The 27678-nt window shown below is 35.7% G+C and overlaps 1 protein-coding gene across 50 annotated transcripts in view; it reads right to left on the bottom strand.

The window, feature by feature from the left end:
- Positions 1–27678, bottom strand: part of myo18ab (myosin XVIIIA b) — a 173054-nt gene that overhangs the window by 63461 nt on the left and 81915 nt on the right. For 27 of the 50 annotated variants that reach the window (XM_073923714.1, XM_073923713.1, XM_073923734.1 and 24 more), the window contains 10 exons: positions 21537–21710; positions 21357–21447; positions 19463–19655; positions 15598–15684; positions 10289–10430; positions 10047–10206; positions 8062–8248; positions 5255–5456; positions 3410–3519; positions 864–929 (listed from right to left, as the gene is read on the bottom strand). In XM_073923714.1, the coding sequence (XP_073779815.1) occupies positions 864–929; positions 3410–3519; positions 5255–5456; positions 8062–8248; positions 10047–10206; positions 10289–10430; positions 15598–15684; positions 19463–19655; positions 21357–21447; positions 21537–21710 (1412 nt within the window). Of the gene's footprint in view, positions 1–863; positions 930–3409; positions 3520–5254; positions 5457–8061; positions 8249–10046; positions 10207–10288; positions 10431–15597; positions 15685–19462; positions 19656–21356; positions 21448–21536; positions 21711–24502; positions 24518–27678 lie in introns of all 50 variants that reach the window. The other 23 variants (XM_073923711.1, XM_068213726.1, XM_073923733.1 and 20 more) reach the window with 2 other exon arrangements.

Here is a 27678-nt window from a genome sequence, read left to right as displayed (position 1 = left end):
TATGCTCAAAAATGTAACCTAATTATTTTATATAAAAAAAATCAGATGTAATTATATATACACACATTTCCATGATGTGAATCTCCTGTTCCATTCTCTGTAAACCCTAGAGATGGTTGTGCGTGACAATCCCAGTAGATCAGCAGTGCCATGTTCAGAGTCACTTAAATCACATTTCTTCCCCATTCTGATGCTCGATTTGAAGTGCAACAGGCCATCTTGAACATGTCTACATGCATTGAGTTGCTGTTATGTGATTGGCTGATTAGAAATTTGAGTTAACCAGCAGTCGGACTGGTGTACCTAATAAAGTGGCCGGTGAACGTATATTTGTATGCATATATACCACATATATGTGACCACAAAGAGTGAGTGTGTGTGTGTGTGTGTGTGTGTGTGTGTGTGTGTGTGTGTGTGTGTGTGTGTGTGTGTGTGTGTGTGTGTGTGTGTGTGTGTGTGTGTGTGTGTGTGTGTGTGTGTGAGAATTAGACTTGTATTTTAGAAGATTTTCCTTCCATTTTCCTGTCTGGTCCAATCACAAGGAGTAAAAAAGGTTCAACAGTTCACCATTGCATTCATGTACTAAATACACAATTAAAAAAAAGAGGCAAGAACTGAACACAGAATGTGCACTGGCATTTCCATAATTCCACTCTTGACTAGTTTACAAAATATTTGTGAAGTACTACTTGGCTTTTTGAAATATTTGATGTCAGACATATATTACATCAAAAATTCTGTTGGCAGAGTGAATAGCATACATAATACAGGTAATGAGCCATTTCTCAGTCTACTTTCACCAGCTACATTATCATTTTTAATATTTAGTTTAGTAGGTGCACACAGTTTAAGTTCTCACTTACCCTACTCAATCCCATATGATAGCTGCTTTTTTCCAACTCAAGAGACTCCAGCAGCTCTTCGACAGCCTGAAACACACAGAGACACAGACACACACATATAAAACACTGAGACAGACATAAAGATCACCCTAGCAGGTCAGCAAGAGGACAGTGTGCTGACTATACATGTTGGGTGCTCTTTCTGTCCAAAAAGCCAGCACACCTTGGGGAAAGTGGGTCACAAACAACTGTCTTAATGTCTGACCTCTCTCTTCCACTCACCCATGAGTACTTTCTTCCTGACAGAATGTCAGGCAAATAACAACATGGCAGGGGGATTTAAAAAAAAAAACTCAGCGGACTGATGACTAATGGCTAGAGTTTGAGCTAAAAGCACAGAGAGGTATTGAGTGCTCTCCGCAGGGGCACAGGGGCCGACTGGTGAACAGGTTCAGTGGCAGAAGACGATTGAAAGGCCAGGCCTCAGACTGAGCAGCTCCAGACAGATCGCAGGTCTAATGGGGAATCTGCTTCTGTTTGCTTACTAAAGTGAGACCTCAAAAAGACAGGTAAAGAGCAAACAAAGATCATTCTCCTGTGTTCGAGTCTGTGAAATGTTTGCCTATGGAAATAAATGGAATTATATTATGTGTGGTACTGCATCAACAGATAATAAACAAACAGTAAAGTCAAGAGTTTAGACACATACTACTTTTTGTATTTTAGAACAGCAAGTCTGAAAGGCATTTGGGAAAAACAATTGTATTGACAAAAAAAGTAGTATTATTTTCCTCCTGGCCCCACCTGGAGTTTTCATCCACCTATTCAAGCTCATTAATAAAAATAAGAAATAAAGTCAGGGATTTTTAAATCACATTAATATTTTTTAAGTAAGCATTTAGTTTAAATAAGCTTATTCCTCCTTGCCTTTCTTACTTATGTTTTATTATTATTAATTAAGTTTTATGCTTTAGTTTTAAATAATGGCTTTAGATTTTCTTTTGGGTATAATTAAAATTAGTGCGAGATTAATTAATTAAGTTCTATCACTAAATCATGCAATTAATCACACACGCACGCAAACATGCATGCACACACACATTCATTCTGATTGAAAAAAACAATATTAACTAAATTTAGAAAATACCATTTAATATATTTCAATAGATATTTTCTTTAGAAACTAATTATGCATTTAGCTACAAGCCTTTAAATCAGGGGTATTAAACTGCTGGCCCATGGGCCATATGCAGCTATCCCTCCTCCTCCCTCCAGCCCGCAACTGACATCAAAAATATAACGAGATAGGACTCCCCCCAAAACATATATTTTTAAAACACTATCATTGTTGTGCAGTAGCATACAGCCACTTGAGGTTTTGAACCCCTACCTACTGGACATTTTAAGTACTGTACTATATATTCGGGTTACTTTCGGTTTCTCTCAGCATGCAGTCAAGAGTAACGTACATGCAGATTATTTCTGAGGCTAATTTAAACGTTGAAATATACGTCCGTAAATGCTCTAATTTTACTAAAGCTATATTTTTGTAAATATTCAAAGGTCATATTTTTTATACCACCTGTTGTACAAACATTTCTTCATGGCTTACATGTTATGCTGGTGGTGTTAATATGATATTTTTTTTGCTTCAATTCAAATGGTCTCATTAAATAGATTTTCCTAATATGCATATTAAGAATTTAATAAAAATGTGCATTAGTAAAATTTAACTGCTGGCTGAATTAAACATGTCAAAGTAAATGTGAATATATATACCTTACTACTTTTCCTCTCCTTGTTGTTGTTTTACAAAAAAGAAAGATAGTGAGAAGAACAATTGCCAGTAAAGTCAACAAAGTTACCCAAACTCTTTTCTGCTGCCTTATGCTATCTAACTTTTGGTTAAGCAACAATTGATTGGGACATAACTATTATTATTATTAAATTGTAGTATTTTCATAGCAATTTAAACTACTCCTTCAATATGTACAACAAGAAACAAAAAGACGGTGCTTTGATACTCTGAGGAAGAATGTCTGAGTGCATCAATTACATCAGGTTTCCACTTTTTTCTTGTGCTTGAATGTTATAACGGCCCTTCTATGAATTGTTCGTCACTGATATGGCCCAACGGCAATTTCAGTTTGAGACCCCTGCTTTAAATCAAATTGTTTTGAAACATAGATCATCAAATAAATAATTATTTAACTGATACTGTATATCCATGCATTGTATCCATGTTTAAAATGAACGTGTATATATACAGACACAAACATCCATTTATCCACGCTGGAAGTTTGCTTTAAGACATTATGTCTGTTTGTAGACTCACTAACAGAAGCGGGGTCAGTGACAGGACAGGATGCAGCTGATAGAGTCGTCACTCTGGGCCCTGATTAAAGCCTTTATTGCCCTGTCACCAGAGCCGAGGCAAGATTAAGGGGAAAAAGATGTGTACTACAGCCCATTAATCAACAACACAGCTCTCTGCCCTGAGCACTGTCATAATCAATTACACGGAAGAGCAGCTCGTGAAGGAGGAGCCAAACAAAACACACTCTTACCCGTTTCTCATCAGTTACGATGTAGTTGCGTCCGTGTTTCTTCGTCAGGTGAGGAGTCAGCACATCAAAGCGGCGGCGAAATTCCGAAAACACCAAATGATCAGGATAACCTTGAGGAACGGGAAGAGGCAAATGTCAGGATTGTTAGAGGAGAAGGACGTGTGCGTGTGTGTGGTGGGGGGGGAGTCTGGAAAGCTACAGGGTCTGTGGAGGTTCAGCAGAGAGAGCAGTGATGAGGGCATCGGTCAGTCGCTTATCTGGACACAGTTCTGCTTACTCAGGGCTTTGAGCTGAAATATGACAAAACTTTTTTTGTAAGATTTTGTGGATTTCACTGCATTGTTTTGTTTTTTTAAGAACACTCTACAAACTACTGTAAGTGCATGAATATCTCAGAAATATGACTACTAAAAACAATATGATGTATTAAGTCTGGTCAGATAATTCAAGCAAAATAAATGAAATGAGATGAATAAAAAAATATGAAACAAGATAATCATTTAATTCAATGTAATGTTTTAAATCAATTTAACGAAACAACATTTTGTTGCTCGTTCAAACTACTTATGTAAAATGAGCTGAAACAACACAATTCTTGAGTTTTTTTTTTGAGGGAACAGCTTAATTTTATGTTTAATCCACTCAAATTTGTAAAAATAATTAAGTTAGCTTAATCGACTTGTGTTAGGACAACATGAATAAATAGCGTGAAACTCAGCATTTTTTACAGTATAGGTCTAACTATCTGGTTCATTTCTGCTCATTAATAAAAACATTAATTAAAACGACTTAAAATTTTGTAATTATTTGTTTAAAATCGATTAGTAAATTAGAAGATTTTCAATAGAATATAAAATATGTTTTATATTTGTCAAAACCATTTAATCATACACTGCACGATATTAGACAAATTTAACATTGTAGTACTTTTTTCTCTGCTATATATATTATGACCAAATAGCTCTATTTTCCAAGTCTTTACTTTAGATTCATTGGGATGGTTTTGTGGGGAAGTCAAATATAAATATAGTTTAATGTAATTCATTATTTACATATAATAAAGTACAGTCATAATTGAAAAACGGAGCAAATATTAGAGTGAAATAATCAGTGCTGCATGGTTTTCTGGAGAGAGTAACAGTATTTAGTTACGGAAATGCAATAATCAAATGTAAAATAACATTGCATAGTCTTAACCATAAATAATTGAATTAAATTATTCTTTATTAAACTTCTTTATGCGCTACTAAAATGATTTAAATTCTCTTAAAATGCTCTCACAGTCACAGGCCCTAAAAACAAATGCAGATGATAAACTTTTACTCTATTATGGTTCAATTACACAGTGTCTACACAAATCTCATGTGTTTTAACCTGTAGTTTCTGGTCAACTTTAATTTCAACTCAGTATTGCCTATCTTGCGTTTTGACTATTGTGACGCACACATTGCAAAATTGATGCTCAAACGATATATTGTGCAGCCCACCATTAAATCAATTAAGTGTTATTAAATTCATGAAAAAAACGCATACTCTGTTACTCACGCCACTGCAATATGTTCAAAGACCACTTGACAAAACAAACCCACGAATGTCTCAAATTACAAATGAAACATCCAATTTCATGTGGCCACATAAGCCCTACAAAACATCAAAGGTCAACAAACCCTGGGAGAAAAATGCGATACTCAGAAAAGTCAAACCTGCAAGGAAAAAAACCTGAACTTTCAAATCTTTTCCTCTCTTCATAGATTTTCTTCAAAATAAAGGTCACGGATCGATAACGAGGGTCATTCGCTGTCTTTATCTTGTGTTTTTTAATCTGCTGCATTTTTAAATCCTGACCTTGACGGTAGATGCGGAGGGCGTCGAGTAGTTTGGAGCCTCGGAGCTGCGCTCGGAGCAAACACACATCCAGCTGCATGAGGCCGGTGTCACAGCTCTCTCCTCCAGGCACCTTCACATCCGCACTCAGAGTCTCCGCTTTAGGCAGCAGACAATGGACAAAGTGCACCCTGGACCGCCTCACTGTATCCATTAATGCATCCTATGAGAAAACACACCACACAGTCATTTGGATTCAATATATGTCAATATATGAAAGACCTGCTGTGATCTCAGAGGTTCAGTTTTACAAGCTTTTGTTGAAACCATCTGTTTGCATTAATTAAAAACGTTACTGATCAGAGTCACAAGCAGCAAACTGCAACTTAAGATATACTTGGCTCCCCTCACCCAATCAAAATATTTCAATATTTGTAAATGACTGAATACTTTGCCAAAAAAAGGGGGAAAATATTGTTTTGATGTCTATAGGCAGCAACTTACAGGTGAATTACCTGTTTGTAAAAATTCAGGATGTGCACACATCAAGGTTGCAGAAAAAAAAACAGGAGCGCTAGCATTTACTGTGAGGGAATGACATCCAATGCTGTACAGAGTTTGTTGTTGTATTAGAGATAAGTTATATTGATTACATATTGTATATATTATTTACATAATGCTTTCAGAGTATTATAACAGCTTGTCACCCAGTGGTAAGCACAGTTATTCTGCAAAATTAACGCTAAAGTGAGCGGTGTTCGTCTGACAAGTCCATCAGTGATAGCACCCTTCCAATGGATATGGGATAAGATGAAATGGCCAAGCATACAGCCCCAAATATACAACTATCTCATTGAAACTGCAAATGTTTTTACAAGAGAGAAGTTAAAGGCCTACAAGTCTTTGGATGCCTACAATTTTGTTCTGTGTGGTCATGTGCAAGAAATAATGTTCCATGATTACCAGATTCAAAACTTTGTAGTGCTAAAAACCGAGGTTCTGCCTAGCCAAAGACAAGGAAAGAAAACAGAACTGTACAAGGCCTGGGTAATCATCAACAAGCAAAACAACTGCATTCTGACAGCAAACCGCACCTGTGTGGCAGGGTAAGTGAACTTACATTTTTACATTTCATTCTAAGCATTCAGTGTCCGCAGTTTAATGAACCATATTTAAATGTTTTTGCTGAAATCATTGCAGCAATCAAAAACAAGTAATGTGTGATTCAGCATAGAGTGAACTTGCCCGATATAAAATGAGAACTGCAGAGTCCAGCATTTTAATTAAGGGCTCACTCCAATCGGCTCTTCTAATGGCTGATAGCCATAGACGTCTGCGGTTGGCATTAAAAGGAGTGTGGTGTACAGTAAAATTTTAGTTTTCTACTTTTGGACTTTCGATTTTGGCATCCTACCGCAGAACACAACCTGTTTGCTATTGCAACCGGTATTTTTTTGCTACCGCTATGCGCAGTTGAACCCATGTAACATCATGTGTGACATAGGTTGGTAATTCCCTATAGCTTTGTATTTATGCACTTTAAAATGGATTATGTGATGCTTTATTAGTTAGGTAACGCAATAAAAAAACAGATATGATACAGATATCTATATGATACAGTTTTTGTCTTTTTGTATTATTTGAATGAAAAAAAAGGAAAAATATTTGTGGAATTAGTGCTCCTAAAATGTTTGACCGATAAGTGAAAGTTATTTTGACATTGCTTAGAATTACAATGATTGAGAGCAAACAAAGAGAAGCTTTAGCTTTCTAGTTGTGTCCCAAATGGCACACTATACATTTACTTATGTACTTATGCACTTACACACTGAACAGCATAGTATATGAATGTAGTGATGTCCTAAATGGAAAACTATTATTTTTTTACTAAACGAAATTTCAAACCACTTCCCTGATGACGTTTGACGGTTGCCAAATTAGTGAAATGAATGACCAAACTACCAAATAATCCCTGCCATGAGTTTAACTGCTTTCACAATTTGGAGGTAGTATAATCACTCTCGTAGGAGAATCCGAAATCAATAGTCTAACATCAGTGCGCCAAAGCTCCGCCCCTTCCACTAGTGAGCAAAGCAGCAGCCGCTGAGTGCGAAGTGTCCGTCATTCCACACTTTTTATAAACAGCTGAATAAGTGCATCACCCGTGTATTTACAGTGCACTTAGATTTTAGAGTTTTTAGTGTGAACGCACTACATACACTATTTATACTACAAAAATGGCAAAGAATAGTGTATACGTATGCGATTTGGGACGCACCTTCTGTCTTTATTGGTTTACTATCCTTATAGTAAATGATTAGACAAAATGATACACAATGAAATGTAGCATTTGCTATGTTTTATTAGTTCAGTAAATCTATTAGTTATTCATTTTAAAAACGTATTGATTAAATAAATCTTCGTCTTTTTAAATTAAGTTCTTTATTATTTTAAATAATTTATTCCTAAGTTAGCAGAAATTAGATAAAATGAAAAAATTGGAGCTTAAGTTACTCATCTTTAAATTAAATAATGTGACATCATATTAGCTTTATATCGGCCATCAGTCAACCTGCTCTAAGATAATACAGCCATGTTCAAATTGAACCACAACCATTGTCACTTATACATAAGGTTAGTTCATTTACATATTTGTTGTCATATTGTGATGGTGGTCCTTTAATTATAATGAGTTTTATCTCTATGGCCTCTTGAGATCCCCACATTCTGTTCCAGGTCTAAAATAAAGTTTCCATTTCAATGCACTCAGTCTATCAGTTTTGATTGCACTAGTGTATGGAAGTAGTTGTCTTATCTGAAGTACTCACCACTTGTAGTTTAACCTGTATGCAGAGGGACTTCTTCTTAACAGCAGCCACACCGGTGGTGAAGGTCTTCCTCATGCTTGTGGCCCTGCGCAGAGCCAGCTGTGACCCACCCTCCAGCCCAGCGATAGAGCCGGACAAAACTGTGGCTCCTCCTGAACGCCCCATAAACAAGCTGCTGATGTTCTTCCTGCACAGACAAAGACATGAGCAGCATGAGCCGGATCCTTTAACGCCTCCACGTTTAAAACACATTACGAAATTAGCAAAAAGCATTGCCATTTCACATAATTGCACCTCCGCAGTTGTTGTTTTTTCCAGCAAACATTAAAAGCACAGTACAGGATGTAAACATTTTTTTATTGTTTAAAGGTTGACATTTAAAACTAATGGTCTGTTTGAAAAAGTATGGAACTTTATCAAATACTTTAATAAACTTTAAGACAATAAAAAAAAACATTGTTTGTGCTCAGCGAGAGAGCAAAAATGTTTCATTCAGGAAGTGCAGTTGTTGATATTTGAGGGAATATGAAACTGTTAAGATGATATAGGATGAAATTCTGGAAAAATCATGGGATATAAAAATATTATATGATGTTATATAATAATGTAATGTATCGGACTACTGTAATTACAGAATATGCATATACAGATCAGCTGTTAACCTTTATCTTCTAACAGTTGCTCTCAACTAGTTTGGCCATGAGACCAGGGTGCGAATTATACATTGACAATGGGATGTCATCTTATTCTGTAATGTTTGGTTGTGTAATACATGATTCAGTTAATTAAGCCAGCAGCTAGCTCTCTGCAACTCTGCATGCTCGCCCATTAAAGCTAAGCAGGGCTGCACCTGGTCAGTACCTGGATGGGAGACCACAGCTAGGTTGCTGCCGGAAGTGGTGTTAATCAGGCCAGCAGGATGCTCAACCTGCGGTCTGTGTGGATCCTAACGCCCTAATATAGTGAAGGGGACACTGTACTGTCAGTGAGTGGCGTCTTTCCGATGAGACGTTAAATCGTGGTCCTGACTCTCTGTGGTCGTTAAAAATTCCAGCATGTACTTTGAAAAAAAGTAGTGGTTTAACCTCAGCAAAAATTTGCCCACTGGCTTCTGTCCATCATGGCCTTCTAACCATCCCTATATCATAATTGGCTTCATCACTCTGTCTCCTCTCCACCAATCAGCTGGTATGTGCTGCCATCGCTGTCATCCCGGTGGATGCTGCACACTGATGGTGGATGAGGAATTATGTTGCATAATTTTGGTGCAATTATGGATTCACAATGGCATTAACTGATATAGACATTTTTCTTCATTGTTGCATGGAGGGCCCCGTAGTGACCAGTCTTCTGGTAAGATGCTTCGGATGTCTGTTTATAGCGTTTACAACACGTAAATCTTGATCAGAAAATTGTTCTCAATACCGTTTTGAGAGGCTAACGGGGTGTTTTTTTGACCATCAACTTTAATTTTGAAAGAAAGATGTGTGTTAAAGCCGTTATACTTCTGTCAGATGCTGTTCAAGCGCGAGAGAAAAACCTAATTCAGTGTCTGCCGTTAGATGCCGAAATACAGCATTAGTGTTCCTGACCTGTCAGCTGTTATACAGTACTCAGCGGCTCTTCAATATACATGCAATAGATCACTGAATTATAGAGCAAACCATATTATTGGCATGAAACTTAGCAGGTCTGTAACAAAGTCATGCAATTTCCAAAAAATCTAAGTACGTTACTGATAATCTGCTGGCTGATTTGCATGTTGATTCTAATCGGAAGCTGTTTATGTTTATTTAGTTTGTTTGTATTTTGTAATATTTACCATGGTATGTGTTTTGTGTTATTACATGGTCATCAAACCCCAAGCCAAAAGAAAACCAGTACAGGTCATAAAATATTTCTACTGATAATCCCAACAGATCTATAAATAATTCTACCAACAAATTTGAGAAGATGGTTGATGGCATTAAGCAAACACTACTTACTTCTGAGAGTCTTGCAGCAAAATGGCAGCATTCTGAGAGGCAGGGTTTTGTTTGGCATGGCTCAACCAGCCCCCAGCATCATACTCCACCCAGTCAGTGCCATGGCTGTGACCCAATAGGAAGTGATGCGGCTTGTCACTCTTCAGGAGCAGGGCGGGGCCTGTGGGAGACATTGAGCATGAACTCTGCATACATCTACATGCAATGACGTGTGTGTGTGAGCATGTGGGATGTGTGTTGACCTTTGCTCTCTCCATCCGCAGGACTGTAATAACTGAAGAGTCTTTCCAGCAGAGTTTCCTCCGAGCCCCCAGGCTGAAGAGCTTCTTCCTCCATCAGCCACAGCAGGCCCCTCGCCTCATCCGTCCTGGCCAGAGTCCGTACCTGAAGCACAATGACATATGAGGACACATAGGCTACCTTTGAAATTGAATATGCAGTGTGTGAAAAGACTATCTGAGTAGTGTGGTATGTCTGAAATCATGGTATTGAATGGAAGCGAGTAAGGAATCCAGGCAATTCATGTCATAATGACAACAGAGCAGATGCAGTATGTCTACCTTTAATTATTATATTCAAATTTGCTTATATTTTTTCTTTTTTTTAATAGTTGGGAAGCTAGTTCCAAATGTTAACAGTACTATTTGTATCTACAATTATGATAAATTAAATCATGTAATTGTCTTGCAATTGTTAAATTCAGTACAGTATAAAGCCAAAACAGCAGTATATAACCAGTATATAACCCAGCGGTGCCAAAAGTTAGTCCTGGAGGGCAGGTCTCCTGCAAGGTTTAGTTCCAACCCAAATCAGACACACCTGGGCTAGCTAATCAAGCTCTTACTAGGCTATCTAGAAACATCGGTGCAAGTGTGTTGAGGCAAGTTGGCGATAAAATCTGCAGGACACAGGCCCTCTAGGACAGAGTTTGGGCACCCCTTTTATAACCAAAACAGACACAAGAGTAATGTTAATTTAATAACTGTAATACAAGATTTAGTGTAAAAATAATGTCAGTCTCTATTTTTCTTCTTTTTAGGGCAACAGTATCTACAGCAGCATCCACATCCACACCAAAAAAGCCACTGGTTAGCTTATGATTCAGCATAAATTTGATTAACAAATTGCTTAAAAGCTTGCTATGAACATAAACAGTGTAGTAGTAATTCTTATATCCAAAGACATCATGCCTTTTCAAGCTGTAAATAAATCTGGGCTTCTGAAACTAATGATAGCAGAAGTCCATTGTTTGTTTTGCTTATTTAGCCCTACTGTCCCAAAATGTTGTAAATGGTTCTTAAAAATAAAATATGTTCAATGGGAAAAATATGTTTAATGGAAATTGTTGCAGAGAAATGAAATACGAATTCAGACACTGCCACTTTGTCTTGAACTGTAAACTGTGGTCTGTAAACTTGGGGAGCAGAAAATGGACCCTACTTATCCCGGACGAGCCCCCACATTTATGGCGATGATGACATATTTTACTTTGAGTTGACCTGTAAAGTCTGACATATAACATAACAACCAGAAAGAAATTTAAGAATTTTTTAAAGAAATTTTTAATAAACTCAACTTAAAACAACCTTTGAGTTTTTAAATCCATACAGTAGATCTCTGCGTCTGGTTAGCTTAGCTTAGCATAAATCATTACATCAGATTAGACCATTAGCATTGCACTCAAAAAACCCCAAATTAAGCTTTTTTGCACAGCTGAAGTGGCCTTCGCTTTTCCAAAAATGCTCAGCTCAGAGCATAAAAAAATCACGGCTTTTCCATTGACAACAACTGAAAAATTAATTTGGCTTGGGAAAAATATGCTAGAACCATTCAAATTAAAAAAGAAACTCCCCGTTCGTGCACACATACAGTACAAAACAACTTTAAACTCTAAAAACCTTATGCAAACACTACCTTATTCCTCTCATCGCTCTTTGCAAAGATGTGGCACATTTTTCGAGCTTCTTCTTCAAATGATTCATCAACACGACTACTGCACATGCTGCTTTGTGACTATAACAAGCTCAATCTCTCTCAAGAACTTTGTTTACTCGCAATTCAAGCCCCTTTTTATTCATCAAGGCTGTGCATTGTTTAATTTACTTTTCATTTCATATTTCGATAATGACCTCAAACACAACATTAGTCATTACATGAAAGCAATTACTATCCTTTATAGAATAAGAGAGAGGAGGAGAAAACGAGAGGGGAAAAAAGATGAGCTATTAGTCTTGGGCTCCTCATTAAAGGCCTGTATTAAGTAAGAGCTGCGGGGCAGTCAGGCAGGCATTTTTAAACCTTACACTCTGCCTGTCTACTTAAGCAATTAATGCCAGTAATGGCTTCTCCCTTGTTCTGCATTACCGCACTGACACTTTGCAGGCTGCTGAATAACTAGAGATGAGACCGGTGTGCAAAAAGAACTTACAGCAATTACGTAGGCTCATGAATACTCTGAATATGTCTTTAAATATTACTTTTCACACGAGTGACGCTTGTCAGTTTGCCTCAATACTAGATAGGTGGAGGCTGGCTAATTAACTCTTCGGGCTTGTTTTAATGAAAGCTTTCGATTGCATAATTTTTAATTAAATTTAATTTGTGAATTTCTAACATCAGATGTTAGGAGCAAGGAAATACTAGAAAAACTATGACAGCACAGGTATTGTAATTCTAATGACTGATTGTGACCACAGGGGTCAAAACGCAACATCTAAGGTGAATATTACTGTACATGTCAATTATAGCAATCTTTGCAGTCAGTCATGCATCACTGACCGCATCAAATATTGTAGCGAGGCATTCCTGTTTAAATCTATTTATTCAATCTATTAAATCAATCTTTAAGAAAAGATGGGTACTTGAGATATTAATGGTAATTGGTTGCTGTAATACCTTGAAAAGGACTAAATTAAATGCATCGTGTAGTGTGTGATTAGCATATTAATGCCAGCACTGAGAAAACTATACTTTTAAATATACTTTTTTACCAGTTCATTTATTTTGTTTTAGGATTGTTTACTTTTAAATATTTAAAAATAAAATAAAATAAAATAAATGATTTTCAATAAAAAATATCAGCAGATGGCAACCTTTAAATCATTAATAATCATATTAAGAAGGAAAAGAAGAAGAAAAAAAGAGGAAGTGAAAAGAAGAAGAAGAAGATGTAGAAGAAGAAGAAGAAGAGGAGGAGGAATAGGAAGAAGAATAGGAAAAGGGAAAGGAAGAGGAAGAGAAAGAAGAAGAGGAGGAAAATAAGAAAAAAGGGAGAAGTGGATAAAGAAAAAAGAAAAGAGAAAGAAGAGAAAGAAAAGAAGAGGAAGAAGATGAAGATGAGGAGGAAGAAGGAAATAAGAGGAAGAAGAGGAAGAAAAAAACATGAAGAGGAAAAGGAAGAAAAAGAAGAAGAAAAGAGAAAGAGGAAGAAGAAGAAGAAGAAGAAGAAGAAGAAGAAGAAGAAGAAGAAGAAAAAGAAGAAAAAGAAGAAGGAGGAGGAGGCAGAAGAGGAAGAGGAAGAAAAAAGAGAAAAAGAAGAAGAGGAAGAAAAGGATGAAGAGGAAAAAGAAGAGGAAGAAGAAAAAAGAAAGAAAAAGAAGAAGAAGAAGAAGAAGAAGAAGAAAAAGAGGAGGGGAAGGAAAAGGGAGAAAATAGAAGAAGAAGAAGAAGAAGGAGGAGGAGGAAAATAGGAAGATGATAAAAAAGATAAAGAAGAAGAGGAAGAGGAAGATGAATATGAAAAAAGAGGTAGAGAAAGAAGAAGAAGAGGAAACATAAGAAGCAAAAGAGCAAGAGGACAAAGAAAAGAGGAAAAGACAAAGAAGAGAAAGAAAAAAAGAGAGAGGAGGGAGAGGAAGAATAAAAAGAGGAAGACGAAAATTAGAGGAAAATGAGGAAGAAAAAAACATGAAGAGGAAAAGGAATAAAAGAATAAGAAGAAAAAGAAGAAGCAGGAGGAGAAAAGGAGGAAGAGGAAGAAAAAGAGAAAAAGGAAGAAAGAAGAAGAAGAGGAGGAATGAGAGAAAAAGAAGAAGAAGAAGAAGAAGAAGAAAGAGGAGGGGAAAAGGAAGCTGATGAAAATATATAGAAAAAAAGAGGAAGAAAAGTGGAAGAGAAATAGAGGATGAAGAGGAGAAAGAGGAAGTAAGAAGAGAATGAGTAAGAAGAGGAAGAGGATAAAGAGGAGGAAAAAGGAAGAAAGGAAGAGAAAGAAAAGGAAAGGGAAGAAAAAGAAGAAGAAGCAGGATGAGGAAGAAGAAGAAGAGAAAGAGGGAGAAGAGAAAGGGGAAGAAAAAGTGAAAGAGGAAGAAGTAGAGGAGGATGAAGAAGAAAAAATCAGAGGAAGAAAAAGAAGAGAAAGAGAAAGAAGAAGAGGAGGAGAAAGAAAAAGAAGACGATGATGAAAAAGACGGAAAAAGAAAAGAGAAGAAAGAGGACGAAAAAGAGGAGGATGAAGAAAAAGTAGCAAAGGAAGAAAAAAGAAAAAAGTAAAAGAGAAAAAGGAGGAAGAAGAAGAAAAATAAAAAGAGGAGGAGAAAGAAAAAGAAGACTATGATTAAAAAGAGGGCAAAAGAAAAGAAGAATAGGAAGAGGAAGAAGAACAGGATTAGGAAGAGGAAACGGAAGAAAGAAGAAACAGAAAAAGAAGAAGAAAATAAAGGAAAAGAGAAAGAGGAAGAAGAGGAAAAAGAAAGGAAAGTAGAAGAAAATTAAGGAGAAGAAAAAGAGAAAGAGGATATTGTCATGGTCTATCCTATTCTCTATTGAGGGTAAAGCAGCTCACAACTGAAAAGTAGTATTTGGCTCACGCATCACTATCTCACTTTTTCACTAAATAAGCATCATTCTATGCCTGCTGAGTCTTCACATCCAATGGCACATCCTTGTATGTACTACATAAATACTTCATACAACCACATACAAGAAATGCAAATCAATAGTTCACATTTTCAAATCAAAGCTACAAATATATACACCAGCAAAACATGTAGAGCTCCTTGTATATGTCTGATTCCACTTCAGATCTGACTAGATGTCCCGAATCATTTTGAGAGAGAAACAATGTCATCAAAAGTGCTTTCGTTAGGAAAGATGCTGAACGCTGTGCCTCAGGAAGAGGGAGGACGCTTTCTCCTCAATACCCACCCACCCACACACATATACATACACACACATACAGAGAAAAAAAAATTGCCTCTCTGCTCTCATTAACATCCCAGAATGGCACGTTCCTGACACAATGCTCCCGAAACGAATGGTTAGAAATGACAATCTAATAACTTGCCGCCACAGATAACAACTCTAAGGTTGAGTTCACACTCGAATGACAAACTAAAGAACACGAAAGTCATCAACTACAACTTTCGAGCAGTCAAACTGTGAATTTCCCTCAGCATTAAAGAAGACAACGCAAAACTCAATGATTCAAGTCGCTTCTGAAACTAAAAACTAAAAAAACACCAAGTAAGGGCCCTTTGGGGACAGCCTGGGATGCACAACAGAAACCTGAGGAGAGAAGGAGAGATGAGGACGGGATGAAAGAGTTGCTTACCAATGCTTGAGATGAGGCTTGGTCTATAGCTGCTACAGACAGAGATGTACTGGACTCTATGTCATCTAATGCAAGCTCTATGTTCTCCTAAACGGGGATAAAGGGAGTATTAGTCAGCTACGATTACATACTGATTTCAGGTTAAAGGTTACAGTTTATTTAGAAGATCTAAAAATCTGTTTTTCTCTTGTTCTATGATTTTGCAGCCATAATGAAATCAAAGAAAAGGGCTTGAAATCAGAATCAATCACAACTCAAGCATGAAAATTGATCATTTCAAGAGCTTTGATTAGAAGTGCTGTAAGCGAGCTGTACGGAACGCCACTCAGACCTCTTAGTGGAGATTTATTAGGATTATATTTGAGACTGCCTTAGACTCTGGCCAAAAGAAACATAACCAACCACATTGATCACTTGTCAATCATCTTGCATCATGATGATGGTAGGAATCAAGCTGAGAGTGTGATAGTTAAAGTGGATTCTACAACAGTGGTGCTTTTGTAGAGCTGAGCTGTGTAAGAATGAAAGATTTTTACACAGGATTAAAATTTACAATTGATTGAGCACACCTTAAAGGGACGGTTTAATTTAATCGCCATTATATATCATAAATAATGTTCAGTTAGTTGCATATAAACAAAACCTCAATATACCATCATGAGAGCTACAAGTCTTAACTTTGTTCTACCAGTTTTTTTTTTATTATTATTATTTGGGGTGAATAGATGCCTGCACAATGATATTGATATAATGGCTGAACAAATTCAAAATTACAGGATTAGTTTTGAGTTGACAAAATTAAATCAGATCAATCTGGCTTTGTTGTTGCCTCGACCGTCGTCATAAACTTTATCAGTTTGCTCGGATTTTGAGTTCACGAGCATGTGCGGATGAAAGTGGGGCATCAAACACATGCCTCGAAACTAAGATACTAAACTAAGATTGACTTCTTGAGAGAGTCGATGCAATTACTAGGAAAGAAAAAAGTTTTTAAAATATGAATAATTTAAAAGCCTTTATACAGCAAGATGACAAGAGCTGAAGGACAAAAGAAGCTTTATTAGTGCAACTGAGGTTGTAAACACCTCTATACATAAGCCTCTTTCACAGATACAGACCTTTCAGAATTTTCTGGAAAGAGGTCATGTGTAAAATGTTTTGAAAATACTGGTAAATTTGTTCCGTTAATTTTCCGGATAGAGAAGTTGTAACATTACTGGTAATTTGCTGGAATGCTGCTTTGTGTAAACGCAGAATGAAAATTGCCGGAAAGAGCGTGTTCACTTTTAGAATGTTCCAATCAGAGCAATCAGGCGCATTCACATCCACGTTGATTATGAAAATAAAAGTCTTTGAAAATTTTCCGGACACATTTAGCTGCTAATTAATGTTTCTTTGTTCCTTCTCAATGCCAACTACTGTATGTAAAAAAACTTTCGATAAAATGCTTATGATAAGCCGCTGTTTCTTTACCTTTAAGCTCTGCTTTAGTTGCTTGACGCATGTGCACATAAAGGAGTGCTCTGGTGAGCGCCGGCACACATACCTTAATAAAAAGTAAAACTATCAACAAAAGCTTTCCCAGTGTAAAATTTACCAGTATTTTGGAATGGATGTTTGAATGGTCTTTTCCAGAAAAATTCCTAAACATCGGTGCCTTTATGAACAGCGCTATTTTTAATTTATTGGTAAAGTTGTTCTGGAAATTTTCTGGATATTTACCAATATCACTGTGTGAAAGGGGCTATTGACTGTAAGTTAACCTCAAATTTTTTTTTCCCTTTTATCTTCATATTGATTGAAAACAATTCTTATTTTGCAACCATCTATACATTTATGTTTAATCAAACAAGAAAATAGCATTTAAGTTAAAATACAATGGATTACAGATATAATGTAAATCACTATTAAAATATAAATCATTTAAAACATATATCATGAATAATCTTTGAATAACCTTTAATTTGATCAGCAGAAATGGGGGGAGTGTCCTTATTAAGTCATGTGTCAGTTTGCTCACAGATGATTGGTGGAATCTCAGTTTGTGATGTCTCAACCAGAACATAACCTAACCTAGAGCAAGTTAGCTTTGCAGTGTATGCTGCCATGGCAACAAAAAGCAATTAAAGCCAATCTACCTTCATGGTACCTAAAACCCAGGTTTGGTGTAAACTAAACTAAAACTTATCTGGCTAACCAGCTATTATGGCTTTGTGGTGCAGGCCCCAGGTTGTTTGTATTGTGGTGTACACAGAAGTTTAGACTCTTCATTGCTCCCTAATAGAATTTCAAAATGTAAATAGATTAGATTATTGTAAAACTGGAAAATGTCCTGCATATAGCACCAGAGAGATTCTCCCCAAAAGATGACCCCTTAAATACTTTGCTCATGGTGCACTCTCAGAAATAAAGGTATGCAAGCTGTCACTGGGGTGGTACCTTTTCAAAAGGTACAAATTTGTACCTACAGTAAATGGTCAATATTAATACCTGAAGAGTGCATATTAGGGTGCTTTCACACCTGCCTTATTTGGTTTGATTGAATCGCACTAGAGTTCGTTTCCCCTTTTGGTACGGTTCGTTTGGGCAGGTGAAAATGCAGCAATCGTACTCGAGTGCGCACCAAAAGCGGACCAAATAAGCATACCGAGACCTGCTTGAAGAGGTGGTATCGGTACGCTTTCAAACGAACCCTGGAGCGGTTCGTTTGTGGTGAGAATATGATCCGTACTAAAACAGGTCCAACCGCAAAAAGTACTGCTCGTTTTGGACTAATTCAGCTGCCGTAAGCCGATGCGCTGTGCATTATGGGATATGGAGAAAAAATATTTGTTGACAGCGCTTTACCAACAGAGAGAGGGGGGAAAACATTACCTGATGGATCGTTGGTAATATTTACGCATGATGACCATGTCGCAGTTTAACTAAATTAATTCACGCCTCCTCCTGAAGTGACGAGCGATGCATTAAACACTTGTTTTCCAGCCACAGCCGCGCTTCATTTTCGTAATGTATAGTTTGTCTAAAGCAGGGATACAATCAGCCAGCGCAGTCGTCCCTCCAGAGTAAAAGGTTTTGTTTACCTGCGGGAGTTCACTGGCATTTTCCCGCACGTGAATTCTGACCAATCAACAAGAAGTTTAGGAAATATGTTCAACAACATCTGGCCAATGAGAGATGTGGATTTTGTCAGATGACTGCATTTTGGTTAGTTTCAACTGGTTCGGACCAAAGCCAGCAGTGTGGTGTGAAAACGACCCAAAGACGGCAGAAAATGCAACAGTGTATCATTTATTACCCTTGGTCCGAACCAAATGAAGCGATCTACAGATGTGAAAGCACCCTTAGTATCTAAAAAGTACAAAGGTCTTTCTCTTAAAAATGTAAGGTACTAGTATTTATTTTTGAGGTTCCAATATAAACTCTTTAAGTACTAATGTGTACCTTTGAAATGGTACCACCCCAGTGACAGCTCGCATTACCTTTATTTCAGAGCATGTAAGACCTGTGCCACGCACTTATTAAAAAAAAAAAAAAAAAAAAAAAAAAGTAGTAAAATAAGAGTAAAATATGTATTTTTAGTATTAAACTTTCATCTCATGCCAATAAGTCTGTTGGGAGTTCCAGAACATTTCGCTTACAGCATCTTCTGTGACTGGCTCATGCACTTAACATGAGTATTGATTCTTGTAATAAGGTAAGCAAATCTGATTACAACAGCTTAGAAAAAAGAAACATGTTAAAACTGCAATAGAAAATCAAGGTTGTAACAAAATCAGCAGTGATTTAACTCTTTCTAAACACAGTTTAAATGAACTGAGCTTCAGACAGGAACTGTGTGGTATGATGCGATGGATTGCTGCACCTCCTTGTAGCGCTCCAGCTCCTGTACAAAGGTGCGTTCGTGGAAAAGTGTTTGGAGACGCTCCTGTGCATAGTTGTGGCAGAGCTCCTCGAAGGTGGCACCACGCTCTCGCTTGGCTAACTTTGGGTTCTGGAATCCCGGTGTGTCCACAATAAGCAGAGAGCACAGGGAATGCTGACTCGACTTTAGTGCTCTATACCAGCACAAACAAACAAACAACAGATACATATTTAATGTAGGTTAGAGTGCCTAAAAAATACACTTCTCTTGCACAAATAGCCATTAAAAAGCCTATTCCCATTACTACTCTTTACAGTCTTTTTTCTATTGTTTTTGGCATAATATCCTAAAATAGTGTGCACCACTAGTGCTACCAAATATTTTTTACAAATTATTTATAAAATTATTAAAAACAGCGGTAAACAGTTTAAAATCTATGTCTTTTTTATTTTTCCCTTTTTATTTTCCCTTTTTTTTAAACAAATGTCTGTATTTTCAAAATACAAGATTAAATGTGCTTTCACACCTAGACTTTTGTTGCGGAACCTGGCGCGTTTCCCCTGTTAGCGCGGATTGTTTGGCATATGTGAATCCAGCAATCATGCTCAGATCCACGCCAAAACAATCAATCCGAGATGGCCTGAATGAGGTAGTCTCGGCTTGATTGAAACAAACTCGGAAGCGGATCGTTTGTAGTGAGAAAGCAATGTGATCCAATGAACTAATAAACCAGGCTATATCACAGTGTATTATGGATCTGTAATAGGCATATATGGTTATAAGAAGAGAGAATGACAATTAGGGCAAAATGTCATCATTCCTACTGGTAAACGCGTGTTCATGTCAGATATAAAATTGAAACCATGCTGACCAATAACAAGAGCTGTTTATCTGTTAGGAAATTTGACTGAACTGCAGTCTTAGTTTATCTGTTATTTCTCTCTATAATGGAAACCCTATAATGCATAGTTCTAGCCAACAGCTATGTATGAGAAAGTCTTACCTCTGATTTATATTTGGTGATGATGTGTGTGGGTGTTACCATTCAAAATGAAAGCGCAGCTTTTCGCTTATAATGCCATAAATTAAAATAAGGACGAATGACAGCTGAGCGAGACTCTGAACAATAAACCATGAAACTCTGACTAATGTGAGATTTTACTCACACGCGACTTGTTTTAGCAATTTTGATTCGTTTGGAAACGTTGCAGTGTAAAAGCGAACCGCACCAAGGGCAAATAGCAACATTGTAACCCTTTTATTCCCCGTTTCAGAACAAAACAATCGGTCTACAGGTGTAAAAAACCCTAAAATCACAATATCAGAAAATCAATGTGGACAATTCTTTTTAGTTTATGTTTTATTTTTATTATTTAGCTTTAAAATTTTGCCACGTTTTGCTACTTTTTTTGACTAAAGGTCTGACGGCTAACCCCCCTCCAAAAGTAATTTTATTGTCACTCTATAAAGAATAGAAAATCATTACATAGTTAAAATTATTAAAAGTAATTGATTCATAATAAAAAGTTTTTTTTTTCATTTGTTCAACCTTGCTTTGTTTAACACTAAATTAAACATTTATATTATAGCACAATACAAAAAAGGCACAAACCTTTTTATTATTATTATTTACAGTATCGTTTTAGAATTAAAATGCAACTTTTTAAAACAACTATAAATATTAAATGGCACATTCAGAGAAAGAGGACAAAGGCATTTAAAGACATTTTTAGGCATTTAACACTAATGTTTAAAACATATTTTTAAATTAGTTAAAGTTCAAGTCATCTTTTAATATGGCTATAATCAAACTGGTTTCCCAGTAACTCAATAAGCCACTGGAAGGGCAAACAAATCACCCTGTTGACACACATGAAAATAAAAGAATCCTTACCTGTTAACAAGTGAGATGACCAAAGTAAATAGCTCAGAGTAAAGCCCAGCAGCCATGGCCTCCAGACACTCCAAAGCTGTAATTTTTGGACCTGCAAGACAAAACTTTTACATTATATCTCAATCTTATCACTGGCAAAGCCAGCGATCACAATTCCTTTGTATTAGATAAAGACCTGACCTGAATTGTCTCCTGTGCCAGCATCGTCTGGTCCCTGGCGGAATGAGGTGGATCTCTGTAATGTTCCTTTGGGCTGGTGTTTGAAGATGGCAGATGAGAGCTCTTCCAGGGTGCAACCCAACAGGTAAGCAGCCTTCTGGGCCCATTCATGACGTGCAAACTGCTTCCGGCCCGCTGGGAGATGCAGAGATGACAGAGTGAGCATCATATTGACTGAAGCAGAACTGATGACTCTGGGGCTCTTTTAGTATCTGAGAAAAGTCTTTCACAATTCTGCTGATATATCAAATAGGTATTTCCATATTTTCACTATAGCTGTTAATAATAATTATACACTTTTGAGAACACTAGGAAATGGTTTGGAATAGGAAAAAAAGCAGGGATTTTTAGTTTGAATGAAATCTAGGCTACAGTTTTTTTTTTGTTTTTTTTTTTGTCAACAATAAAACTAACGTATTGCCGTATTGTGATGCTTATAGAACAATCCTCTATGGCTATTGGCATGTGTATATTACTGTATGTGCAATTTTGCTATGTGTCAGGGAATTTATGTTATGCTTGCTGTTTTCTTTTTGTCAAAATAAAATAATAATAATAATAATAATAAAAGTAAAACTAACTCAGTGATTATGCTTCTTTAAAACATCGGCTTTAAAAGGAAGGAGAATCTTGTCCAATTTTCTTTCTTTTTTTGTTATTCAAGTTTGTCATCCAGTCCATCTCTGTGGTATTTCCATGCAAATCCATCTGTTACTTGGTAAAGAGTTGCCAAATTAAGCAGATGCCATGGACAGACTGTGTGACATGTCCTCATCCTCCAAAAACATGAACAAATTTATTGAAGGTAAAAGAAAATACATTCAAGACTAGATTAAATAATTAATTTACTTGTAACAGAGATAAGTTTCAAAATATCTTTTAAGTATTTAAGTATATCTAATAATTTTTTAAGCTTATGATATCAATAAATATATGATTATTTTTTCACAATTTTACATTTCTCATTAATTAAATAACAAAATAAATAATTTATTAAATAATTGTATATTTAGTATTAATATATTAATAATTTGCTTAAGTATCATATTTATTTTGAACTAATATTAATTTAATAATTTATTTAAATGTTACAATTTTTGTATAACAAAATGTATAAATTGGCTCCATATTGTTCATATTCAGCATAAACAACCGTTCAAATGTCTGGGATCAGGATCAGTAAAATGTTCCGTGTTTTTGTCTCTTCTGCTTTACAAGGGCAATTAAAACTCTTAAATTGTGAAATACTATTTAAAACTATTATACCTTATCTATAGGAATATTTCTTAAAATGCATTTCTGTGACTTAAAGTTGAATTTTCATTTTTATTATTCCAGTCTTCAGTGTATGATTCTGTCTAAATCATTGCAATTGATGATTTGATTCTCAAAACGCAATTCTAATTATTATCCATATAGAAAACAGTTGTGCTGCTTCATATTTTTGTGGTTATATATTTTTTATATATTTTTTGGAGGTTGTGATATATCACCCTTCCAAATGACCATCAGCTTTTATTATTTATTCATTTTATTCATTTCATTTTGTTGTCGGCTTAGTCCCTTTATAATCTGGGGTCGCCACAGCGGAATGAACCACCAACTTATACTTATACAGCAAGTTTTTTACGCAGCGGATGCCCTTCCAGCCACAACCCATCTCTGGGAAACATCCACACACTCATCCACACACACACTCATACACTACGGACAATTCAGCCTACCCAATTCACCTGTACCGCATGTCTTTGGACTGTGGGGGAAACCGGAGCACCCGTAGGAAACTCATGCGAAGGCAGGGAGAACATGCAAACTCCACACAGAAACGCCAACTGAGCCGAGGTTCGAACCAGTGACTCAGCAACCTTCTTGCTATGAGGCGACAGCACTACCTACTGCGCCACTGCCTCGCCCCTCAATTTATTTATTTTTATTCAAATAAATGCAACTTTAAAAATTGTATTTACTGAATTATTCTGAAAGCAAAATGCATCCTAGCTTAGACAAAAACATGGACTAAAAATAGTTTAAGCCTAAAAAGACTTCTGAAAAACCATGTGACATTGAAGACTAGACAAATTACATCTCAGCTTTGAATCAGAGCAATGAACCGCATTTTAACATATATGCACAAAAACATTTAGCAAAGTTACTGCTTATATTGTATTTTCGATAAAAAATTTATCTTTGGAAAGCAGAAAAGACTTCTTTCTAAAACATGAAAACATTACCAATCCCAAACTTCTGAGAGGTATTTTGACAACCACTGCAGAGAAGCACATACTGTATATAACTCAGCTTCAAAACTGTCAGAATGGGTCTGATGTTGTCAGAGTTTTAATGTTTAGAAATCACAGAAAATGTCAGCTTTTTAAATCCTTTTCCAATGTTTCCAGCAGATATTGCTCCGACTGACCTCGAAGAGCAAAACCACAGAGTCAGAAATGACAAGAGTGACACTGAAGTGAAGAGAGAGAGAGAAAGAGAGAGAGAGAGAGAGAGAGAAGAGAAAGAAAACAATGCAAGCCTCTGGTGCAATAGATGAACGCCAAAAATAAACAAGAACTGAGAGCGAACAGGCTTTTTTATTTGCGTTTGCGTCTTAACAACAGAAAAGCACTGCAGAAATGAAAAGTCTACAACATGGAGAAACATCAGAGAGCTCCAGCTTTAAAAGACAACAAAGTTACGATGCTCCCCACATATTTCAACTAAAGTTTTATCTAAGCTTCAAGACTGAGACATGGTTAGAAACCTCTGAAAGAAAAAGGAGCCCAGCAGAGAAATGAAAGAAGAGAGAAAAAGAAGACAATAGGAATGCAAATGGAAATGTCTGGCAACTATGATAACAACATAAAACCACACACACACGTACACAAATGAGGTGTTTGCTTGTTGTGCTGATATATAACATTCATTTTCTTTACCTTCATCAGCTTCTGCTTTGTAACGGCATGCAGCATGCAAGTAGAGAAGAAGAGGTTAGAACATGACAGACAAGTCTTCAGTACTGTACACAACAAGAAGGCACTCGTTAGCACACATATTATTGACTCTTCCATGCATTTCCAGAAGAATTAGTTGCCAATTAGTAATCGACCGATACATGCCTTTGCATTTGTTAACACTTCTGAGAGATGATGTCTAGAGAGCAGAACATGTAATATTTCAAGGCTACTAATAGACTAAAATCAATCTTGTTTTTCTTTATTTTAACTTGTAAAAAAAAAAAAAAAAAAAGCTTGCCTATTATTCAGTCACTTTTTTACTAAGGCTTTAAGTATTATGGTAGTTAAACTATCACATAAACTTGGTTAGCATTAGTTAAGAAAATCTGCTACCACTTTATAATAACTACACAATATGAATCACCTATTAAGCATTTGCAAATAGTTAATTTATTAACTCTTAAGTAATAACTCTGCATTAACAGACGTTAACAATTTATAAATACAGCTACGCTGACTGTTTTCTTGACTTATATAAGCACATTTTTGATGTTAGAATCATTTTTGAATCATTCAGAATGAGCTAGTAAACGATTAATAAACTATTCAAATTCTCATTTGTATATCTTATTGTTCAGGCATACATTTATAGTTAATTTGTATGTTAATAAATGCTTTATTAATTTAACTTCACACAGTTTTGTGACCCAATCTAAAGTGAGGACTACTTATGCTTTATTAATTCCTTTAAAAATGAACAATAAATGTTTGCAATCTTATATAAAAACAGATAGATAATAAATTACTCTAAACTTTAAACATTGCCAAATTGAAAATGTTTGAACAGGAGTGTTCAAACATAATTAGAAATAGATGCAATTCAATTAATTGTATAAAACAATACATTAGTTATGTTAATACTGTTAAGTTATAATATGTTAAGTTAATACTATATTATGATGCAACATTTCAATGTTATTTAGTGAAGTTTAAACTGTACAGTAATTTATTTTAGTTAACATTGCAAAGATTTATTTGTCATTTGATACGGTTTCATTTGTGTATCTTGAAATGAATAGAAATAAATAAAGTCCTTTATTTTATATTTTTCCTGTTTGAAATGTAGCAAAGACTTTATTTATCATTTATTGGGGATTTATAAAGCATAAATAGTCCTCACTTTATATTGGGTCACAAAATTAGATGAGGTTGACTTAATAAAGCAATTATTAATATACAACGTAACTTCATACATATGCCTGAATAAAAAGAAATATAAATGTTAATTTGAATAGTATTAAGCATTTACTTATGCATTCTGAATGACCTTAAAATAGCGCCTATTCTTAAATAATTAGTTTGTAAATAATGCAATACTTAATTTAGTTATGATAAAATAATCAATAACAAAGTATGAAAATACAATCATTAAGCACATTATAAATGTGCTTATAAGTCAACAATACAGCATTTGTACCTGCATTCTAATGAAAATCCTTGTATGTCATAATAAACGCCTCTACTGTGACTTTCAAACTATTTAATGCATCAATCCATTTCTTTACAAAAAGATTTCACTGAGCCCAAGCTTTTGAAAGCTAGTGTATATCGACTGCTATTCCAGAAGCTCTATTGTACACTATTTTGCCTCTATTAAGAAGAATAACGACTGTAGACCAAGGTACTGTAAATAAATCCCCAGCCACAACAGAATGAGCAGAACAACACTGCCCCCTGCTGAACAGACAAGCAGGTACAACTAAGCGACACCACAAAAAGACTGAGTCTGTATAAACATTCAATGCAGTATCCTGATGGTTAAGATCTGGTGCTTAAAGACAGAAGTTATCGGTTATTACAAGTAGCTGGGTAGCTTTAGTCTTCAGTATCAACTCTGGACACTGAATCAGCAAGAGTACAGCTGTCAGAAATAAGACTTTTACAGTATTTGCCTGAGACATAAAGGAGGCATGTGGGTATATGAAAGAGTTTCAGAGTACAACAAATGAATCCTTTGTAGATGCTGAAAAATTCACTGACAGTATATCAGCAAACAAACTAGACTAAATCCCAAATAACAGAGCACTCAAATCTAAGCCCACACACACTTCCAGGGTTCCAGCTTGAGCTGCAATCTTGATTCTAACACCCACAAAAATCTTGTTCCTAAATGGCACCAATTCGGCTGTGTTTGTTAAAACTTTTTATAAACATGAAAACAGAGAATATATTCAGATCTGCGTTTGAACTAGATGCATTATGATACGAGTAATCATTACTTTATTAACGTTATCTTTGCATTACAAACATTTAAATTGTAACAACGTAATGCAGATGTAAACAGATTAAACTGATATAAATAGGAGTTCATCGATTACTAATCTAAAAATATCTTGATGCCTATTAAAAATGAATTTTGTTGTTGAAACACTCATTCAAGAGATGCATTCAAAAATGCTGATTCAACCATTAATAACGCATAAGGATGTTGAATCAATAAATGAAATGATTTTCTCAAAAATGCTGATTCATCCATTAATAATGCATGAAAATGTTAAACCAATAAATAAAATGATTTGCTCAAAAATGCTGAATCAACCATTAATAATGCAAAGATGTTGAATCAATAAATAAAATGACTTGCTCAAAAATGCTGATTCATCCATTAATAATGCATGAAAATGTTAAACCAATAAATAAAATGATTTGCTCAAAAATGCTGATTCAACCATTAATAACGCATAAAGATGTTGAATCAATAAATAAAATGATTTGCTCAAAAATGCTGATTCATCCATTAATAATGCATGAAAATGTTAAACCAATAAATAAAATGATTTGCTCAAAAATGCTGAATCAACCATTAATAATGCAAAGATGTTGAATCAATAAATAAAATGACTTGCTCAAAAATGCTGATTCATCCATTAATAATGCATGAAAATATTAAACCAAAAACTTATTGATTTGCTTAAGAAAGCTGATTTATCCACTAATAATGTATGACGATGACGATGTTAAATCAATAAGTCAAAAGATTTGCTCAAAAATGCTGATCAGTGTTGCCAGATGTAGCTGACTGATTTCAGCCAGAAAAACCATCCAAAGCCCGTCGAAATGCAAAAACAACCACCCAGTCACCTGAAGGCTATCAT

This window comes from Danio rerio, chromosome 15 (assembly GCF_049306965.1).
Source record: "Danio rerio strain Tuebingen ecotype United States chromosome 15, GRCz12tu, whole genome shotgun sequence".
In the NCBI taxonomy this organism is placed as follows: Eukaryota; Metazoa; Chordata; class Actinopteri; order Cypriniformes; family Danionidae; genus Danio; species Danio rerio.
This window is presented reverse-complemented; position numbering and strand designations above follow the sequence as displayed.